The sequence below is a fragment of the Choloepus didactylus genome, chromosome 13, assembly GCF_015220235.1.
Source record: "Choloepus didactylus isolate mChoDid1 chromosome 13, mChoDid1.pri, whole genome shotgun sequence".
In the NCBI taxonomy this organism is placed as follows: domain Eukaryota; kingdom Metazoa; phylum Chordata; class Mammalia; order Pilosa; family Megalonychidae; genus Choloepus; species Choloepus didactylus.
The window spans coordinates 41556338-41580160 of record NC_051319.1 but is presented as its reverse complement, the minus strand read 5'-3'; the positions used below and the strand labels follow the sequence as shown (position 1 = coordinate 41580160).

General features: G+C 33.6%; 1 protein-coding gene across 19 annotated transcripts in view; it reads right to left on the bottom strand.

Annotated features, from left to right (window-relative positions):
• The window catches only part of PAM (peptidylglycine alpha-amidating monooxygenase), a 306111-nt gene that overhangs the window by 61599 nt on the left and 220689 nt on the right, over nucleotides 1-23823 (bottom strand). For all 19 annotated transcript variants that reach the window (XM_037801760.1, XM_037801762.1, XM_037801761.1 and 16 more), the window contains 7 exons: nucleotides 13823-13871; nucleotides 12942-13009; nucleotides 11773-11853; nucleotides 11412-11488; nucleotides 10801-10904; nucleotides 3271-3455; nucleotides 2095-2166 (listed from right to left, as the gene is read on the bottom strand). In XM_037801760.1, the coding sequence (XP_037657688.1) occupies nucleotides 2095-2166; nucleotides 3271-3455; nucleotides 10801-10904; nucleotides 11412-11488; nucleotides 11773-11853; nucleotides 12942-13009; nucleotides 13823-13871 (636 nt within the window). The remainder of the gene's footprint in view (nucleotides 1-2094; nucleotides 2167-3270; nucleotides 3456-10800; nucleotides 10905-11411; nucleotides 11489-11772; nucleotides 11854-12941; nucleotides 13010-13822; nucleotides 13872-23823) is intronic.

The window sequence follows — 23823 nt, the reverse complement described above, 5'->3', positions numbered from 1 at the left end:
ACAGCAAAGAGTAGATTTGGCCTGGGTATTTTAAGGTGAGAGATTGATCTCATTCGTGAAGAACCACATGAACTATGTGTACAAATATGCATTTGCTATATTTCTTATTTCACTTTAAATCAAGGCTGGTGGATCCCATGGACAATAGGAAAATACAGAGGCTTGAAATGGCTTCTGGTGAGGTACTAGTCTTCACATAATCTAGAAGGTGACATTTTGATGGACCCACTAATTTCAGTATATGAATACCAGAGCTTGTTTTTTGCAACATGGGAGTCAGAATAATGCTTTGTTTCCTTCCCAAGTAAAATCATTTTATTTACTGCGCTTTCATTCATAATTTAAAGAAACCAAAAACTATAGGAAAATAATTTCTTTGTGTCCATAGAGTTCTTTTCTGGAACTAATAGGGTTTGGGTATATCTAAACCTCTGAATATTGTAAATGTGTTGTAAAACAGCAAAATGTGAAATGGATGGCAAAATATAAAAGTGCTTTAAAGGATTTGGTTTGGATGTACATGACACCTCCTAAATCCTACTATTTGGAAAGAACAGATTAAACCTAACATTTAAGGTCGCTTTGTAGTATCACTAACAAAACTGGGTTTCTAATCTTTCAGAGGTTTCAATGTCTCCCTTGATGAACTCAACTAACCTCAAAAGGAAAACACAATCCTGCCTCAGTTTCCACAGAAACACACTATTTCGAAAGATGCATCTACTAAGTAGTGGTTGCATTCCATACTGTACCATATATACTGGTGTTTGGAAACGTATCCTAAGACAACAAATTTCAAAGACACACATTACAAACAGTGTGTACAATGTCAAACAGTGTGGGCATTTTATACCTGATTAAATTTCAGAACAATAACAGTAAACACAATTGCAATATTTGGGGTACCGTTACCGATTTCCTTACAAATATATGCACAGGGATTAATAAATTTATCTATCTGAGTCATACTCAAAAGCCATTTAGTAAAAAGTCATCTCCCTAATTTTGATTTTATACAACATAGATGCAACTTTGATCTAAGTTTTATTTATTAAAGGTCACCTTGTTAGAATGAGATGTTATGGAAAACATGTTATAATTTAAAAGTCTTTAGATTACAATTTACCTCATTCTGCTTTTAGAATGTATTTTCCCCTTTCAAAAGTCTGGATTCTTTAATTTTCTAAAAAACTGTTAGTGAAAAGTAATATCTTTGCTGTAGACCTAATGGGATACATTTTGAAGAATTCTAATAGTGGTTTACAACATCCATAGAATCTGAAAGGTCTAGATGTTAGTAATAGAAATGTCCTGTCTGTTTCTCTACACTTAATGTTGTCAGTAGTAGTGTGTTTGCCTTAACATTAAATTAATGGTTACAAATATTTCATATCTAGGCTAAAAATAATTTGATAAGATAAGATATGCCAACACCTAACATGAAAGCACTGATCTAAACAACTGGCAAGAAACTAAGATTCAGGAGAGTAATTTTTAAGCACTAAGACATGCACTATATTACATACAAGTATCAAACATCACCACTTCAAATCAATAAAACAGAGTAAGAATAATGCTATCTTAGCTCATCAGATGGCAATATAATACAAAACCACAAATGCATGAGACAATAATTCCTCCTACCTTGCCGAAGGCAGAGAAGAATGACTTACAGAGGCAAGATGTGGGTTTAATTCTTAATTTCTTTTTTCTTGAATTTCAATATAGTTAATGAACACACCATACAAAATACACAAGAATTCAAATGGTAAAGGTCATTAGATTTCAAAAGCAGTCCACTGATTATAATTGTACTTATTTGTCAATACATAAATATTACAACATTAAACAAACTAAAAAGAAAAAGACAAAATAATCCACCAGGATCAAATTAAACTAATGAATTTTACTTTCAAGGCTAAAGTGCAACAGCTGACCATTTCCTTACGAATTATATATTATATAAAAATAAAGCAAAAATAGGTTGGAGAGTGAAAAACAGAGTCCTAAAATATCTCAATAACTTCACAATTTGGTTGCCTATTCAGATATAAACAGTTTTATAGGCTTTGTTACAGAAATAAACATACATACCCTGGTCTAGCACTTCCTCTTCTTCCCGTTTTGGCTGCTGTAGTAAAGAAGGCTTATCTTTGTTCTCTGTTTCTGTAAAGGATTAAAGAAGCTGAATATAAACTTGCAATATATATATTATAGACTTTAAATAGTTTATTGGAAATACGTCATCAACATAAAAATATTACTCAGGGTTTTGTGTTTCATAAAAACAACAGTATTAAGAATTTATATGATTGATAGAAATACTCTGACAAGAAAATCTCCACCAGTATAACCACCAATTACCATTCTTCTGACTTAATAAGTAGATCAACTATGTTTTCAATAATAGACATGTGATAAAGGATTTTAAAAATGCATTAACAAAACTGCTCATATTTGTTTTTTCTAAACAAATGAATTCAGTAACATTTTAAGGATATTTAAAGAACATTTTAAGGTATATTCTATAAATATATGAGGGTCTTAATAAATGACCTGATTGCTATGCCACTTCTCTCATAAAATCCACTGGAAGGAAATAAAAGGCTGTTTTGGCATTTTAAAATTGAACTTGTAAAAACCATCAAAGTCTTAGCATACTTCATTCAATAAAACAGGGTGTGGATTTTGCAATTTAAAACTAAAGAAAGGACGGTCAATACGACCATTTTGCAGATGAACAAATAAGTTAAAGATCAATTCTGAGAATGAGGTGAAAAGGCCAAGATTAGAAATGCCTTGCAATCCAACAACTGTTTTTTGCTTGGAAAAGGCCATTAAACAGATAATTTAGGGTATGGTTGGAAACTATAAACATTTTCATTGGCAAATTGTAGCACTCTTTAAAACATAGTGCATAAACTTGTAAATTGCATAGGCCATTACTGCTTATGGGTGGAATGAGATGGGGAAACTAGAAATCATGAATTAAAAGAAGAAAGAGCTACTTTTATGGGGTTGATCCCAAAACGAATCTGTTTCATCACTGGTTGAGATTTTTTAATTTATTTTAATAGAGATGGGTCAAGGAGGGAAGATAGAATATGAAAGAGAGAAAAGAGGCAAAGGGAAAGCATGTGTATATGTGCTATTTGATGGAAAAAGGTTTAAAGATGATTTTAAATATTTAATCACAAAGTCAAAGTGAAATATATAAGAAAAGATAAAATACAAAACCACATATTACTTTAAATTAAACATTAATTTTACCTTTGTGATGTCCATGCATCATAACTATATCAGGATTCACAGGAATTGGGACATTGGCCTCTGGTGGTATGGTTCTGAATATATCTGGGGCTACATTCTGTGTACAGGTCATGAAAGAAACTGCATGCTTGGCTTCCATGTAATACATAAGGTACAGGTTGCACATTTCATCACTTGATGTGCCACTACAGGCCCCCCAAAAACAAAAAAAAGTAAATAAAACAAATCAGCCATTCACATAAAAAACATTCTTATTGCAAGAAAAATGCAACCAGTAAACCTGTCAGCAATGGATTCAAAGGTAAATGTATTGTGCATTTATTGTATAGCTTTCATTAAAACCCATCCCAGTTTTCAACATCCAAAGCACATTGTCAAAGGAATATTTGGAATTTTTGGAATTTTTATTGGACATATCCATTCCACTGTTTTAAAATCTATTTTTAACGGTGAGTCATTCAGCTGCACCTCAAGTAGCTGAGAGATATTTTATCTTTTAAATTCTTATTCCTTAGTCCTTCCTCCATTTGCAAAAACTTATAGATTTGCACAAGGTATCTTTCATATGGAAAATTTTAATTATTTACTTAATGGTAAAGTTCAGAATACTTCACAGAAATATCATAAATTATTTACAAATCTTTAAAAATGTTTTTTTTTTTCCTATTTAACATCGAGAATCTGGAACTTTGTTTTCAGTTAACTGCCCCCAGCTCATGGTCAAATGTATCTAGAATCAGGTGTGGATACTAAGACATAGTAAGAGTACCCCTGATTTTCTGACTTGTCAAGTAGGTTTCTATAGCAGGAAAGAAAAGATAATGATTGAAAAAATGAAATCAGCAGTAATCACTTTCAAGGGCTTAGAACTGAATGGGGTAGTGAGGTGCAGCTGAATGAATCACGGTTAAAAATAGATTTTAAAACAGTGGAATGGATATGGCCAATAAAAATTCCAAATAATATAAATAACATCTAATAGTTTATAAAACAAGTTTCTTCTTCCTCAATTTATGTGGGTTACTACGTATTTCATTCTCTCTGCTATTATTAGGAGCAAGTTTTTTAGATAAATTTTCACAAAACTTTTATATACCAAAATAGCTTGGGCCTAGGAACATTTCACATTCTGTATTAGCTCTGACAATATTGAGCAAGCCTACACTAATGAAAAACAAGCCAGGAGGTGGACTATTTGTTGTACAGAAATGTGTCAGTGTTGACTTTTCTAGCAGTGTCAGGCAACGTTCACCTTTTCACCGTAGCAACAGTAAGGACATCAGCAAGGGAAGGGAAAAAATAATCTTTTCCAAACAGGGTTTGTTTTCTCCAAGCTTTGAAAATGTAGACCTGCCCAAGAGAACACAGAAATGAGCCCCTGCCATGGGGACCTCTGTTTATGCTTTAAAACTCATTTGGCTTCTCAGTTTCTGAATCTGATACGTGTCAGTGTAATTGCCTCTTCCATGAAATATAAGCAAATAGTGAAGCACAACCTTCAATAAATACCTGTTTGCTACACATATCTTCATGGTGTCAAAACACCATTATTAAGAATTACATTATAACAGCTTTGGCGCTTGTCAGAAAATTATGTGCTATAAAAGGAATGGAGGATGCCAAATTAATTGACCAGAGCCTCCCATATTACCTTTTCCTTCCCTGTTCAAAATCAGGAATTATGTAGATCAAGGAAGAGTGAGGAGGGAAAAGGAATTTAAGATGTGGTTCTAGCTTAGAAAACTTTGAATCCCCTTGCAGAGAGAGAAAGCAAAATGATCATGCATGCTTCCCAAATTAATGAAAGAAAAAACTTTAATAAATTTAAGGAGTCATATAATAACTTGCAATTAATTTATGGTCAGGACCTTCCATATTTTATCTGTTTGGGAACATCATATCCATGCTTTCAATAGGAGAGGTATACTGACACACAACAGCAAATGTAATTCAACCAGTATCCAGATCTCTTTCCTTATTATTAAAAAATAGAACAAAAGAAAAGTAACTATAATCGTTGATCTAGAAGTCATCAGTTCTCTTGGCCAGAGTGTTCTCTGTTGCATAAAAGGAAATAATTTATTCTGTGAATTATTATGTATTTATAAAATAGAGAGGGGTTACTAGAATGCTTTTACTCTTCCTAATTTTCTTCTAGAGTAGTATCTCCACAACTATTGTGAAGGAAACTTTGGTCCTTGAAATTCTACAGATGAATTGAGAAAAAGTTATTCTGTGACCAAATATGGAAATGCTGGTTTACACAAGTTAAACAGATTCTGTACTTCAAGAGCCTTTAATATTAAATGTGTTCAAGGTTCTGTGATTGGATACAATATCAGCCATTTCCAAATGAATTTGACCAGTCTCCCCTGTCTTGTTGCATGTTCCAGAATATAATTTAAGAGAAGCTGTACTGTGATAATTAGGACTTAGTCTTTTTTACGTGGGTAGAAACATAATCCTAGTATTGTTTAAGACTGCTCAAGCAAAAGTGTTTCTTCACCACAGGTCATTGGTTTGTAGACATAGGTAAAAATGTGTTGCTATTTTCAGAGAATACCAATTACCCCCCCCCCACACACGTGTTTGCACAGCGTAGCTATACAGAAGTATTCAAATGCAAATGCACAGATACATACAGTGAAGAGGTAATGGAAATATTTTATCACATACTTAAACAGCTATAGACATTTCTGATGTTTGTCTAAATTTTCTCTTTATATCTATCTATCATCTCTCTATCGATCCATATAGCACAGTTTAAATTTCCAGAAAAATGTATTAGGGATTTGATAAGGAACTAATGTCACAAAGTTTCAAAATAACTAAAATAGAATATCTTGTTAATATAGATTTCTTCACATATATTATTGGTGCTTCCAAACTTGCTACACATACATTTGTAGGCCTTACTTTTAATATGTATTTGAAAATAAATTGTACTAAAAGTAAAAAGAGTTCATTTTCAATAAATACAAAGTAATTAGTCTTACAGCAAGGAATAAAACTGTGAAATGTGTGCTACAGTCAACCAATACAACAGTCAGTACAAGAATTTACTATAAAATTCCTCATCACCACCAGTACAGTGAGTGACAGTTAAAAAAACTGTAGACAGTGATAGTGGAGAATGTGAAATAAGAAGATGGCATAAATTTCAGAAAATTTTTATACCAAACCTTGAGACAAAGGCAGCAGCTATCTATCTTAGAAATAGTGTGTAGCAAGGTACAAGGTTGTATGTTTGAAAAATGTGTGGTTAATTATAGCAAATAAAGGGAAATCAATAACTTTCTAAATAATATGACTCTTTATCCTTTCCTTTTTAACATATGATTGACTTACTAGTTAGAGAATTTGAGAAATTGAAAATATAAGCCAATGTTGCAAATTTCACTGTAAAGTGAATTATCTTGTCATGTATTGAACTAGCCTTTGAGAAAAATTTTATACACACATCCATACATATACACACACAATTCACTAATTCATTTTTCTTATATATTACATATTAATGTTATGTACACATCTATGTGTTTATCTCTAAACACGTGATTTTGTGAGACATCATAATTAGCTCACCAATATAGTTCAGTCAGTATTCTGATTGTATATACAGCATTGAGTTGATCAAATAAATTAAGAATTTTTCCTATCATAAGGATAATTTCATTATAAGGGCTGAAGGGAAAAAAGTCATAATTCTTTCTTTTCCATTTTTAATTGAACTTGCTGTCAAGGTAACTCTGAGCCCCTTTCTAACAGAGAAACTATCCTACCCAAGAGATATTGGGACTTAAATAATTCTGCATCACAGTTTGTCTATTTTATTTCACAGGCATTCATTTTTCTTTAGCTCAATTAAAAGAAAAAAACTCACTATAAAGCAGATAAACTTCTGTATTCTTAAGTGAGGATTTTGACACACCTACCTTTCTTTTCCCTAGAGATCAACATATGTAATTCAATTCTGCCAATGGGACCAAGCCATTTAAGTGATTATTAATTTGAGAAAGTGGGGAAGGAAGTTGTGTTCACACGTCTGCCCTGTCTCCATTGACTGGACCTTTAAACATTCCCCAACACCAAGTGATTCCCTAAGTGAAGACTGGTGACATCACCTTATTCCAAAATTGCTATAGTGTATATGTTTCAGTCGCTTACATACTAAAGTGCTTATTTGATAAGTTTCTGTTTTATGTATTGGTGGCTTTTAATCTGACAAAGTTTGGTGAGCCTGAAAGAGTAAGCCCTCAATAAACATTTGCTGAACAAAGAAAGAAATGAATAATTTAGCTTAATAAATGTTTAGAAATTACTATGGCTTAACATTTGCTCTAATATATCACACTGCTAAATAATGAGTTAGGTCAACTTTAAGTACTTGATTTATCTTTGAGATTTTTGAAAAATACTTATAAAATATATCATTTATATCATAAAGATACATAATAGAAATTTAAGAGTACAAAATATTCTAAAATGTATCATTTTTAAGTATCCAATTATTGTTGTATGTTCAGATAGTGATACTCCAGTTGTTTTGAGGATTCCACTCCCACCTCCTACCCCATTACTTTCAACAGATGCTAGGTTTGGAAACAATCAATGACGGGCAATAATAATTTTGGAAAGAAATTTGAAAACTTTAAAGAGATAATCTTACAAAGATTTTAAATTGTTTCTTAAGAGATTTCATGCTTCTAAACTTATGCAGTATCTATGAACATTTTTTTAGACATTCTCATATGTATATGAAATGAATTATTCCAAATGAAAGTATGACCAGCAAAATTGACCAAACAGGTGAATGTTATTATTTACTTATTCCAAAGAATTAATTTAAAAATTTGCATGTAAACTTCTAGGCTAATTACCTGACGTAACTTAATTGCTTGACAATTAAATTCTATTTCGTTGCTTTAAACTTGACTAAACATTGAAATGAATTTAAAGAAGCACAAAATATTGCTTCTTCTTAGATTTATTAGTACTATGTTGTCAGGATATATATTAGTGCAACTTTGTCTAAGATATATAACTCATATTTATTATTTTAAAAGAAATACAATACCTGGATTTAAATTTTTACCATTCTGTATATTTATTATTATTTCTAGTCTTAAACCCACATATTTTTAAATGCTTATATTCTGAGATGAATCCTTGGGATGGGAAAATCAGTCCTTATTTTTTAAAATGCTTTTTTCTTAGTTAATCATGATTATTCTACCCAAGCAAGGTTTTCTCCAGTCCTAGGATTTTCAGCTTAATTCAGGGTTAAGCTTGGTTTAGGTGGAAGAATCACTCAACGGAATATCTTCTTCCTAGAACACTATTAACATAATTTTCCTGTAAAGCCTAGTTTCTGTGTGACTGCAGTTCAAAAGATGAGAAACTTGAAGGTGATGGTTCTCCCAGTGCATTGAGGGGACACCTACTGGCCCCAGGCTACCCTTGTACAAGCCAATTTGTATCTAAGTCGGTTTCAGGCTCAGAGCTCTATCCTATGCCCAGTGGGAGTGTGTGTTTGTCTATGGGGGATGAGGAGAAGGTGGGAAGAGAGAAGGAGGGGAGAGTTACAAAATATTTAATTTAATAGACATCACAAAATACTGGCTTTTATTGCTCACATTCTCAATGGTGATCCTGTAGTATTTTATGGGAGGTGGTATCCATTATTTTATAAAAGAGAGATGCATTGTTGCTTTTAATTTTTCTAAGACTTTAAAGCATGTTAAGTACTACAAAAGAGTATGCATTATTCTGAGGAATAGTATTCATATTTAAAATTACTCAAAATTGTCTTATTAGTTTGTCAGTCCACTGGAAAAAAATAGCTTCTATAAAATAAATTAAATATTCAGAATATGGACTCACGCACTAACTTAATTTCCTATTATTTTTTTCTATTTCATTTGTTTTACAACATGCCATTTCCTTTAGCCCACATGAGATTTGCAAAAGGATAGATTAGCATAGTCATTTTAGGATATTATCTTACTGCAAAATGAACATTTTAAAAAATACTAGAATTATTCTGGACTCATGAAACTGAAAGAGGCCTCTAGAGATCACTTTGGCCTCCCATTCTGGTACTTTAACAAGGCATTAATTTCTGTGGTTGAAACTGCCTCACAGAGAAAACTTAAAGGATAGAATTTGGCCAAAGTTACGAACTCCCCCAAATTGTAAAGAGACCTCTAGGCAAAAAATTCTACTTATTCCACATACAAATGTGTAAACCAATACATATAATGTGTTGAAAGGGATTTTTTTTTTTTTACTACTTTGCTTGTTTTCCAAAGGCAAATAAGAATAATAAACTGCATTTAAGTAAAGTTCCTATGGCTTTATTCTAACTTAAAATGGAGAAGAGTCGATCAATAATAGCCTTTGAATCATATCACTTCACGTATTTAACATTTATTAAGAAGTGAATTGTCACATTGCTTCCTTCATATCTAATTATTTCTACATTTCCTGTAACTCAATAATTTTATGCTTTCTTCAATCCCATTTCCCAAATTTATTGTAAAGCAATACTGTTTAATATAAACTGATAATTTTTGTTTGTCCTACCATTAGCCTTAAAATTGATGGTTATTGATATAAAAATCTTCTATAGGGACATAAAAAATCCCATTCTACCATATCAAATCCCTTTTTTTTACACAATTAGTGTTGTTATCATAAGAATCATTTCCAGTGCATCTAAAGTATATTTTCAGATGCCTACTTTCTGTAACTTCTCTTTGATCAGGAGATAAAAGGTTTAAAACTCAAACTTCCAGGGGGCATCATTAAATATTTTATAACCCAGTTTAACATGAAAAGGAGGTTCCTTGATTCTTTTTTAACAAAAAGCATGATAAGAGACTTTATTTTCCCTTTATAATTTAAGTAAGCCTTTTTTGAAAGCATGTAGAGTCCTTTGAAAATTTTTATGTAGGGTTATAAAATGTACTTATTTCAAGTTGGCTCAGTATTTTGGAAATTATTTAAAAGTCCTGATATTCCCTTTCGGAAAAGTGTTATATATTATTATCCTCATCTGGTAGACTAAACAACCTGAAAAGACTGAATACAAAGAGGTTTTAACAGCCAGAAAAACAGACTTCACAAACCTCTGAGTATTTAATAGGTGCCACCAAAAGCAGAACTCATGTATTTGCCTAAATTTGAACATAGGGAAAGAGAATATTTAAGAAAAATTGTTTTCAGAATCATTATATTTTTCTTTATTAAGATGAACAATATGCAACCTTGTGGTAGCTATAATATGGAGAACTGTGATGTTGAAGATCTCAAACAAGCAGAAAGAAAGGAAACATGGAAAAATGAGCTCATATTCAGGGATTTACTTATCCAAGTCAATCAGTACTAAAATGATAAAATCCTACTGTTCATTGTAATTGTCCAAGACAAGAAAAAAAAAGTGCAGTTTATTCACAAAGACACCCATCACCTATAATCATGCCTTGCCCCACAAAATCTCTTTAAATAGTGGAATTTGCAGAATCATACCCAATGTGTGTGGCTTCTGTTCTTCCCTCACCAGTGAATACACATCTTGCTGCCAATATATCACCAAAACTAACATCTACTGGGTGTTCCACAGGGTAGAAAGCCTGCCAAGAAAATAAGCACAATGATTCAATAAAATTACTAACAAAATCCCAGAACCACATGCTTTAACAACATGAGTCCTGGAACACCCCAAGTAGAGAGGATGATGACACACATACACACACACACACTCACAGAGTGCTCCTTTATTTATTTAATTCTACTTTATAACGAGAATACCAAACTTTGATATAAATGATAACACAACAAACGTATCCCATAAAACTCAGAATAAATGTAACAACAGAACAGCTATTCAAGACACTATCTTTGACTAAATTATAGGATAGAAAAACCTCAACACCATGCTTAGAAATAATGAGAGAATTGACAAGGATAGCACCTAATTGGAAGTTGTAAAAATGGAGGTCAGACAGCTCAGATATACAGTTAAAGTAGATTCGGAGATTTTTTAGTCTCTAGAGAAATTCAAAAGGGTTCTATGAGAGTTTTTAAAAGTTAATATCTGCTGATTAATAATTTTTCTCTTAAAATTAATTTCTACACACCTGTGGTAGCTGGGGGCTCTGGTGACCAATCAAGGTCCACTGGTCATTTCTTACTCTGTATCCACTTACTACCTGACCTGTAATAAACACAAATTATAACCAAATACTATAATGATGTATTAGAAAAATAAAAGACACATATACTTTCCTATTTTAAAATAAAATCTGAGTATCTTAAGAACCCCAAATGCTGCATATTTTGATGACAACAATATCATGAAACAGCATAAAAAAGATAATACACAAAAATCCCTTCAGAGAAACAGATTTAAGGCCGAATATACTTTACATTTTACATTTATAGCACCAGCAGGCCCAATGGTAAATTCTAATAATTTAACATGTAATTTAAAGTTCTTACCTAAATGGTGGGTGTGAACTCTATAGGCAAAGACATGCATTGGATACATTTTATAATGACACGATATGTCAGCATTCACCACTGTTAGAAATGAAAACACAGGAAAAGTCACTATTCAAGTTTTTATTCTTGTCTAAAAGTAAGTATAGGCTATTCACAAAATGCTGGGCATGGGGCTTTCTTATGAAGGAAACATACACAGTCATGTACTCAACAGAGATGAAGCACTTATGTGCCAGCCACTCTGCGAAGACGAACTAAGAATATGCCTTCACATATTTATTTTATTCATAAACCAATGACTAGAGTCAAATCAAAGTATCCTGTCAGTGAAACCATAGGCTTAACTTATTACCTTTATCTTTAAATGTATTCAGCTGAAAAAGCTTAAAAATTGGTTTTTATTTTGGAACAAAGGGATTTTCAAAAACTGAATGCAAACACAGTACATTAGAAAGACTGATCATTAGATTGACAATGGTCCCTGTAAGAGAAGGGAGCATTTCATATACGTGTCCTTACTTACAGTCCAACACATAGTAGCTATTCAACAAAATTTTTTTAATATTAAGTAAATTGTGATGAAGAGATCGTAAATTACTTCCTTGACATTAACTTTAAAAGATCTCCAATAAAAACAGAAATGAATTATTTCTAATATGGCATATTTCTTTACAGGAACTTAAGATTCTGACAGAACATATCATTCTTATAGATTTTTGCAAATTTAGGTGAATCAGTTATTATCCCCATTTTAAACATAGGGAAAAAGTCCAGTAAATCTGGTTAGCATTTGCTAACCCCTTGATTTTCAACCTGGTGTTCTATGAGGTAGCTTATGCCACTGTACCTTATATATAGTTGTCTTTTGCATTTAGGGAAAGGATGATTGATTTGTAAAATGTTCAAGACTTTATCTTTTTATATAGCCCACTACCTATTCATGGGCTTTAGTTCCTAGCATTTCACTAATGTAATTAAAAAGCAATAAACAAATGGCTTGGATTAATACAAAACTCTATTTTAAATACAAGAATAATAAAGAATTTGGTTATCTTTCAGGTACTCAAAAATACTGGACATTTCATAAGTTTATAAAACTATATTATAAATTCATCCCTGTAGATTAGTTGATGAAATAATGCTAAAAACTAAAGATCATTACTCACCTTTCTCTCCTGCTGGTATAACAGTGTCAACAGACATCATAAGGTACATGCCAGCAATTAAGGGCTGTCTGCAGAAAAAAGAAGTATTTATCTCAAATACCTGAAAAACTCAAAACTATTGTCTTATAAAACTAAGATATACCTCAATACGTTGATCTGTAAAACATGATTTTTGTGAAAATTAAAATGAAATAATATGGAAAATGAAGTATAATGTATAGAGAATATATATGTTTTCTCCTTGAGATTCACTTCTTTTCTTGGGCACGGTGAATGTGGAAGGCGACTTAGTCTCTAAGCTTCCAATGACCCCTAGCTCCAGCATTCACACTCTTGTCTAATCCTCTCTCATTGAGTGTGATTTGGACCTATTGACTTATTTCTAAACCAACAGGATATGGTAAAAGTAATTGTATGTCATTTCCAAGAGGATGCTCAGAAAGACTCTGGATTCCATCTTATATGTCCTCTCTTGCTTTCTTGTTTGCTTGCTCTGAGGGAAGGCAGCTGTCATGTTGTGAGCTGTTTGATGGGTGCTTGCATGGCAAGGAACTGAGGGAGGCCTCTGGCTAACAGCTAGCAAGGAATTGAATCCTGCCAGCAACCAAGTGAGTGATCTTGGAAGTGGCTCCTCCCTGGTCAAGCCTTGAGGTGGCTGCAGCCCGGGCTGACAATTTGATTGCCGCCCTGTGCAAGACCATGAGCCTAAGGGCCCAGCTATAAGCTGTGACCAGATTTCTGACACATAGGAAAATGTGAGATAATAAATGTTTGTTTGTTTAAGTCACTATGTTTAGGGTAATTTGTTAAGCAGCAAAAGATAACTAATACAGTGAAGTTCTTAAAGCGGACGCTCATCTAGGATAGTTGGAAGCACTTACGGCAAACGTGTGAGGTGTAAGGATACACCAGAACAGTCCTTGTGATTATCTGAAAACACACAAACACAAAAGACACATCTTAAGTATGAATATGTGAAAAAGATATTTCCTACTAACAAACTTTAAATGACTGCAACTCACAATACTAAAATAACTATATATATTTCATTTATATGGTACCTTCTGGTTTACACAATGCTTTCATATCCATTAATTCATTTAAAATCCAGTGTATCACAATAGCAACAAAAGTATCATTTCAAGCAGTCTGTGTTTCTTGACTCATCAAACTGACCAGTTTATCTGCTTTCTTACAGCCTAATATATACTAGTCATAAGCCCACAGAACAAAGCTCTTGCTACTTTCTATGCTTTATCTGTATTGCTGAAACATCCTTAAAAGATGGTGAACTGAATGGTTTCTTCCATGAGATACCAAACAACTGGCTTCAGTACTTTTTAAAAATTAAAGTGTCCCACGATATGGGCCTTAAGTATTAGTATTTTTAGAGTCTCTAATGTCTCAAATTTATGATGAGAATCATCTTGTTTGGTTCCTAAGCCATACTAATTCCCATCTTCTAAAAAGAAATCTGATCCTCATTCTTTTTATGCCTTAACTTCAGCTGAAAGCCTCTGAACAGAAACTCTTTATCTTTGCCAAAGACACTTCAGATATCTTCTGCAAATCCTCTCTCTTCCATCTTCCTTCATCTTCCCCAGATAGAAATAAAGGATGAATTCCAAAAAATCTATCCAAATTCTTATCCCTATTGAACTCACTGAATTCTCATCACAGGTATCATGAATACTAATTCATACTTACTTATTCCTTCTCCTGTTTCTGTATGTATTAAATTCTTCCTACATCACATTTTATTCTAAATCATTGCAAATGCTGTGAGAGGGACATTTACTAATATCTCTATATCTCTGTTCTCTAGTTTAGATCAGAAATTTACACATGATAATGATCTATAATCATATACATACCCCTTGATTTATACCATACTCAAATCTATATGGTATATAACAGTAATAATTTTAATAGGTAATGTTGAAAACATATGTATAATGCCTTCAAAAGAGCAGTTCTGAATTGCTTAGAAAGTATCAGGGTTAGTGTACTGTTATGTACCCCAGAAAAGGCCATGTTCTTTTAATCCATTCCTGTGGGGGCAGACCTGTTGTGGGTGGGACCTTTTGATTAGGCTGTTTCAATTGAGATGTGACCCACCCAACTGTGGGTGATGCTTTTGGTTAGATTAGTTCCATGAGGTGTGACCCCGCCCATTCAAGGTGGGTCTTAATTCTTTACTGGCATTCTTTATGAGAGCATAAAAGGCAGAAAAAGCCAGAGAGCTGGAGAAACACCCAAAGAAGCTTAGAGGAAAGCCCCCAGAGTTGCTGAGAGAGCCACTTTTGCCAGGAGCTGAAAGCAATGAAACCAGGAACGAAGGACCAGCAGATACTGGCCATGTGCCTTCCCATGTGACAGAGGAACCCTGGATGCCAGCAGCCTTTCTTCAGAGAAATTATCACCCTGTTGATGCCTTAATTGGGACACTTTCATGGCCTTAAAACTATGAATTTGTAAACTAATACATCCCCATTGTAAAAGCCAACCCATTTCTGGTATATTGCATCCCAGCAGCTTTAGCAAACCAAAACAGTATTTCTTAAAAATAAGTTTATATCTCAATTTGGAGAGTTAATTTTTATACAAATAATGTGTGTGTGTGCAAGACTGATAGATTATATAATAGATATTAAGAAGTAAAGTGTGCTAATAAATAACAGCATATGTGGTGGGGATTTTTAAAGAAAAATTTTCCTTTCATCTGTAATTTTCATATGATAAAGAAAGATAGCTTTCATTACCAAGAAAGGTAGGAAAATATAATAATAGGTAACAACTAACAATATATGCATTTGAATTAGCATAAAGTTTAAAAATAAAATATAAGAAATAATATTTAATACTTTGTAATAAAATGCAAAGGAAATTGTATATTATTTAATTTTATCTTACCAAAGATAGTATAAGAGTACATTAAATGATAAACATTCTACGTTTAATTGTGTTGTTCTTTGCCATTTAATAAAGGAATCCCTATCCAAAACTCCTTCAAGTGAATTTTAAAAGGATGAAAAATATAATAAAACACAGGTTTATCTTATTTTTTGTCTACACTTTTAAATATAGAAAGGATAATCCAAGAGTATTGTCCTTTAATTCATTTAAAAAAACTTTTATTTTTGAGAACAAGCTTTCCTAAATGCACTGCATGTGATTAAGTAAATATGCCTGTTCTGTACAACTTTGAAAATAATTAGCTGATGACCTCACTCAGAATCATGTAAATATCTCACTAATCAAAGGAAAATGATAGAAGACTTCTGGCTGACCAAGATGGCAAAGTAGGATGCTCCAGGGTTCTTCTCCTCCATAGAATCTTTGAACAACTAGCAAAAATTGGCATAGCCATATTCCTCAAAATTCCAGAAAATAGTTACAGAGTTGTAGTAACTGGGTGAATGCTGAATCAAGAAAACGCAACTTAAGAAAGTGTAGGAGAAGCTTGCAGTACCCTTGCTGGACCCTCTCTAACTGACCTCCCAGTGTGGTGTGGAGCTAGTCTGTGTCCACATTGTGGTTCCCTGACCTCATTACAGAGGGACTAGAGTAGCCCCTATGCCAATCTATGGGGTGGGGCAGCCTGAAATATTAAACCAGGACACTCATCTCTGGCTCACCCACCCCAAACCCTCACATCTATAGCCAATTGATTCTGGACAAATCTGGGAAAAATAGCCTTTCAACAAATGGTGCTGGGGAAAACTGGATATCCATATGCAAAAGAATGAAGGAGGATCCCTACCTCACACCATAATCATAAATCAACTCAAAATGGATCAAAGACCTAAATATAAGAACCAAGACTATGAAACTCCTAGAAGAAAACTAAAGGAGCATCTTCAGGACCTTGTGCTAGGCCATGGTTTCTTAGACTTGACACCAAAAGCAGAAACAACAACAAAGAGTAGATAAATGGGAGTTCACCAACATTAAAACTTATATGCATGAAGGACTTTGTCATGAAAGTAAAAAGACAACCTACAGAATAGGAGAAAATATTTGGAAACCACATATTTGATAAGGGTTTAATATCCAGAAGATATTAAGAAATCCTAAAACTCAATCACAAAAAGACAAACAATACAATTAAAAAATGGGCAAAAGACCTGAATAGACATTTCTCCAATGAAGATATACAAATGATCAATAGGCACATGAAAAGACACTCAACATCATCAGAATTAGGGAAATGTACACCAAAACCACAGTTTCATACCCACTAGAATGGCTACTATTAAAATAACAAGGGTTGGAGAGGATGTAGAGAAATAGGAACACTCATTCATTATTGGTGAGAATGGAAAGTGGTGCAGCCACTGTGGAAAACAGTTTGGTGGTTCCTTAGAAAGCTAAGTATAGAATTACCATATGACCCCGCAATCCCACTTCTAAGTATATACACAAAATATTTGAAAGCAGGGACTCAGGCAGATATTTGCACTCCTATGTTCACAGGGGCATTTTTCTCAACTGGCAAACGATGAGTTAAATAAAATAAATTGGTTACAGACATTGACATTACTGGGAGTGATGCTTCCCTAAGAAGTGACAGAGACTTTCTAAAAAGTTAAAAATAAAAGTATAGGCTTTCCAAAAAAAGAAAGAAAGAGTGTGTCATATAAAAGACACAGTTAAAACAAGAATTGGAAATAAGCTGGTTTCATACCAACTGACATAGCCTACCAGCAATAAATAAATATACTGTAATAACCAATCTATGATCATTCCCTGCTTTGCAAGACCCTCCTTTAAAATAAGGAACCTAAATGTCAACAATTATTGTAACTTCTCCTTTAGAAATCCACTAATTGGTCTTTATAAACTAATAAAACTTGCTAACGTTTTTGGCTTTGAGCTCACCTTTCTCCAGCAATTTCTCTTTCAACAAACCCAGTATATAGATTATTATGGGTGACTCAGTTTGTTTTGACAGAGGGAAGCACCCCAAGTGCTAGTAAACAGATGAATGGATAAACAAAATGTAGTACATGCATACAATGGAATATTATTCAGACGTAAAAAGAATGAAGTGCTGATACATTTGACAACGTGGATGAACCTTGCAGACGTTATGTTGAGTGAAATAACAGACACAAAAGGAAAAATATTGAATGATCTATTAATATGAAATAATTAAAATATGCAAATTCATAGTCAGAAACAAGAATACAGATTACCAGGGGCCAGGGTGGGGTAGCGAATGGTGAGTTAATAGGTGAGTGTTACAGAGTTTCTGTTAGGGGTGATGGGAAAGTTTTGATGATGGATGGTGGTGATGGTGGCACAATATTGTGAATGTCATTAATAATACTGAATTGTATATTTCAATGTGGTTAAAAGGGGAAATTTTAGGTTGTATATATGTGACCAGAATAAAAATTTTAATAAAACATATAACTTGTACAACACAAACAGTACCATAAAGTACACCATGGCCCATAATTAATCATTTAATTATAATAAAATTGTTTCATCAGTTTTAACGAAAGTACCTTGCTAATGCAAAGTGTCAATAATAGGGAAAACTATGTAAGTGAGGGGGTTATATAGGAACTCTGTACTCTCTATAAGATTTTCCTGTAAACCTACAACTTCTTTAATAAAAAAGCACAAATCATAAAAGATAAAATTAAAATAAAAAAGAGAATGAATGCAAGGGACACCAGCTTTAGAAACATATGAATTCCAAATCCAAGAGACTCTATTACCTCAGTTGATTTTAGGAAACATTTCTCATGTAGATAATAAACATATTTATCTTACAAGGTTATTTTGAGAAATGGTAATCATGCAGTCATTCAATTACTATTTAACTGAGCAGCTAGTACATTCCAGGCACTGTTCTATACACTGTTCTGTACTGTGTACTGCAGATACAGTAAAAGACTACATTCAAGTGTTCTGCTCTCATGATGCTTATGCTCTAATGGGAGTGCTGCGGTAGGTGGGATAGGCAAAAAGAAATCATCAAATACACAAATAAGATCATGTCACACTGTGCACTTAACAGGATGATGTGATTGTGGGCAGCTGTTTTATCTCAAGTGATTGGGGAAGGACCACATTTGAACAGAGACCTGAATGAGAAGAAGGCTGACAAGAAAAGACCCAGGGAAGAGCATTCCGGGAAGAAGGAACAGTAAAGGCCTTAAGAAGAACTCGGCATGTTTACGGGTCAGAAAGAGGCCAGTGTGGAAAAAGCACAGTGAACAAGGAGTTCGAGGTGGCCATGAGGCTGGAGATTGAAAAGAGTCCAGGCCACACAGAGTGCATGAAGAGTCTGGTTTTCATTCTCTGTGTGCAAAAAAGCCACTGAGAGATTTTAAATAACGGTGTGACAGGATCATATAAAGTGCCCACTTACGGATTTATTACTAATTACTGAATGTCAGTTTCGTAGTTTTTATTTTAATTACACAATGCCAGGAGAGGGCTTTTCCCCTCATAAAATGTAAAAGCAAGCAGAAGTCTCTTGGTTTCTCATTGCATCTTTTCATTGAAAGGATCAAGTGAATCACATTTTGATCTGTCATACAACTTGTCTGACCATTCTTTACCATGACTTAAAAAAAAAATAAAATGGAAGAAATTAAGCAATTACACACTTCAGGAAGTACTAAAGAAATTTATCACTAAAGCTGAAATTTGCCACCAAATGAAATGTAGGAGGAGTCTTACTAGCTGGTATCATGCCAGCTATTGCCAGGTGTAATGAAACAATGAATCTTCTTATTAACTATGTCCTTTAGCCTTGTCTAAATTAGGTAGCAGGTTTTCACTCAAACAAAATCACAGGAATAAGTCAGAAATAAAATTTAATTTGAAGGCATTTATAACCACACTTATTAAAGTTTTCTCCAAATTAAATAATAGCCATTACTGTATAATCACTTGTCTGTTTCCCTCTTTCAGCTTTAAAAATGAGTCAGCTTTGCCATTCACTCCACTGTAAAGGCACAGTATCAAGTTTTCTTCTTTTTTCTTTTTTTGATAACCACATATTTACCAACTGCATGCCATATCCTATAAGCAAGTCAAAGATCTCACACAATAATAGCAAAACAATTTAAAAATCCAAGTAGTGATATGAGAAGATTAATACATTTTGGGGAATATGTACTATACTTCTGATTTATGTGTTATGAAGATTGGTGGGAAAAATGGAATTTTGGAGGCTCTACATTTTGTCTTATAGAATACCAATCTTATACAGTACAGGCAAATGGTTGGTGAATATACATAGATTGAATGTAAAAATCTTCTGTGATTTATAAGAAGCTCCAGAAATCAGAATATACAGACACACTGTTGGAATGGCTGGAAGGTGGTAAATGACATGGAGGAACTATAGCCTATAGCACCCTTTGGAATTTGCTCTATAGCTGTTCATTGAATTGTGATTTGGAAGTCTTTACCTTTCTGTATATACCTTGTATATAATAAGGACATGTAATAAGGAAAGAACTGAAACTGTGGAACTGTAACCTATAATAATCTTTGAAATTACTTATATGACTGCTTGTTGGGCTGTACAATGAGAGATGATACCTTTCTGGGTTTATGTTATATTTTACAATAATGGAAATGGCTGAAGTTGTGGAATGGTGACCCATGACATACTTTGAAATTTGCTAACTACTTGTGAAATCATACTTTGAAAGTTATCACTGTTATGTGTACATGTTAAAGTTCACGATAAAGAAAAAATCTATACTAGTAATGAGTAATGGCAAAGAAATTTGTTTAAGCAAATTTATCTGGGCAATTTGAGGCACTGAACCAATAGGAAACAAAGCATTTCTTCATACTATGGTGTGTGTGTGTGTGTGTGTGTGTGTGTGTGTGTGTGTAGATATTATGCTTAAAATTATGGATAACACTTTGGTATCATCATAATTATTTAACCTTGGGCTGGCAGAATTATGATGATAACTGTGTGACCTTAAAAATTTCTATTATTTACTAATGGATAAATACACAGTGTTCCAGATTACTAGAGCTGCCATTAAGCAAAATACCAGAAATGGACTGGCTTTTATAAAGGGGTTGTATTAGTTTACAAATTTACAGTTCTAAGGCCATAAAAGTGTCCAAACTAAGGCATCAACAAGAGGATACCATCACTGAAGAAAGGCTGATGGTGTCTGGAACACCTCTGTCAGCTGGGAAGGCACATGACTGGCATCTGCTGCTCTTTTGCTCCTGGGTTCTGGTTTCAAAATAGCTTTCTCCAAAATGTCTCCAGGCTTCTGTCTCTCTTAGCTTCCTTCTCTCTCAGCTCCTGTTCATCCTTGCTTATTTTCCCAGGGTGTTTCTTTCTGTCTGGGGGTCCTCTCTTAGCTTCTCTGGGGCAAACTCTGGGCTTCATCTCTTAGCTTAGCATCTCCAAATGTCTGGGTCTGTGTCAGCCCCTAAACTCTCTTAAGGACTCCAGTAAACTAATCAACGTCTGCCTTGAATGGGCAGGGTCACACCTCAATGGAAATAATCTAACCAAAAGGTCTCATCAACACTTGGGTGGGTCATATCTCCACAGAAACAACCTAATCAAAAGATCCTGCCCATAATAAGTGTGTACCCATAAGATTGAATTAAAAGAACATGGCTTTTGTGGGGCATATAATAGATTCAAACCAGCATATGCAGTTTAACTATGGCATTTTAATTGAGCAATATTATAAACAAAGTTATCTCAAAGTAAATACCTATAACATATTTAATATACATTTTAAGCATTATTGAAGTCTAATTGCTATTATATTTATTATATTCATTATCTCAAAGTATAATTTTATTACTGAAAATAATTGTGACTGCTTCTTCTGCAACTTTACTACAACCTGACCTGAAGAGCCCAAATGCTTGCATATACACACATTGAGATGTCTCAGCAGGACAGAGATGTCTCAGCAGGAAGAAGTCGAACTCCCTCAAACAAGGCAGTCTGGGGCCTGAATGACTCCTGAATCCACGGCTGCTCTTACAGCAGGTGGTGGCCTTGGTGTGAAGCATATTTCAGCCTAGAGCTTGGTGTGAAAACTATGACCTTCTAACTCCAATGTAATCCTTGCCACAGTGATGCATTATTATTTCCATAGCCTTTACACTGATCTTGCTTCTGGTGAACTCAGAAACTTAAGTTTTACATATTTCATTGATGATTTGCAGGGTGCTCTGACTTCATCTGCCCTTGTGGAATATAACACAGTGCTTGGGCCACCAGATATGAAGCCTCATAAGGATTAATTCCTTTCAATTCATCATGCTATATATGAAGTTGTTCTCTGACAGGCATCATCATAAAGATGGATGACACATAAAAGGCTTATTATAATAAGGAAATACATTGGTGCTTCTGCTATGTATTTTACCACATAAAATGAAAATAAGAGAAAAACTGAGGTACTTAAGAAATGTACAGAAAATGAACTCAGATTGTCAAGATCATGTGTTGGCTAAAAAAGCTGATCTGAAAGAGTGATTGTATGACTAGAATAAAAATAAACATTCGAGAAAAAAAAGAGAGAGGATAGATGGAAACATTAACCCAGAGCAGAGAGTAGAGGAATGGAACTGTTTGCCTAAAAAAAAGACGGGAACAATAATGAATCAAATAACAAAAATGGCTTGAAATTGGATTGAGTTTGTCTGAATCAAAGGAAGAAAAGGAAGCACACTGTTTCCCTTGATTTATATTTCAATATAAATATTGTACATTTTCACATACAAAATTTCTTGGACAGAAAGTCTGGGTTAAAGCTATGTATTTTAGTCACATAAGGTTATCCGACCAGAGGACCTTACAAGATCATCATCAGTTTCCAACTAGATGCTCATGGAGTTTGTCTAAAATGAGTGGAATCTAGAAGTTTATCTATTTAATACTTGATTGGTTAGTACTAGTGATCAATATTTATGCCACTGGAAACTAGTCTATAAATGAGATAATCTATGTAGAGATCTCAGCATTCTATCTGGATCATAGGAAAAATTCAGTCTTAGTTATTATTATCATTATTCTTCCTATTTGTAGAATATAAAAAAAATTAGTGCATGAATGTTTTACATTTTTTTTTAATGTTTTACTTGTAAGAAATATTCCTTTGCTGTCAGAGGTTTGGAATTTCTTTGATTGAAGAAACTTAAGCACATTAAATTTTCCAGCAAATTACACGGGACTGGGAGAAAGTGGGAAAGGAACATGGGAATATTGAAAGAAAGAAAAGAGGTTTAAAAAAAGGAATTAGAACTTGAGTTTTGGAGTGTTAAAGATATAGCACAAAATAGTCTCAAAATGGGACTTGTTGAGAAGAGTCTGACTCAGAAGAATACAACCTAAGGAGCTAAAGAACAGAATCATCAATGAAATAAAGAAATTTCAGTAGGATATAAATACCATGGTCTGACTAAAATTAAATTCATGGGTTAGCGGCCAAGGGGCCAGGAGAAGTTGAAAATGTGGTATTTCAAGTTGCTTCCATGACTTTTAGTAATAAGCTTCTCTTCACCAGACAACCTGCATTATTCTGTGTTCTTGGCTAGAAGAAGTCAATTCAGCAATTCTACTATGTTAGGAGAAAGGAGAGTCAAGCCTTTATAATGCTGATTTTGAAATTGTTGCTTCAATCTGTATTTATTCACCTATCCTGTACAATTGTCATCATGCAAAATTCCTGACAGCTCTTTTTTCCAGGTAGCTGCATATATCCTGTTTTAGTTGGGTTCCAAAGTAAATTTGTTCTCTCCGTCGTCATTGGATTAGGCTCCATGTTCACTCTTTCCCCAAGGTACACTGGTGAATACTGACCTCTAGCAACTAATGCTCTATTTTAACAAAAGACTAACACCAATCAACCCAGTT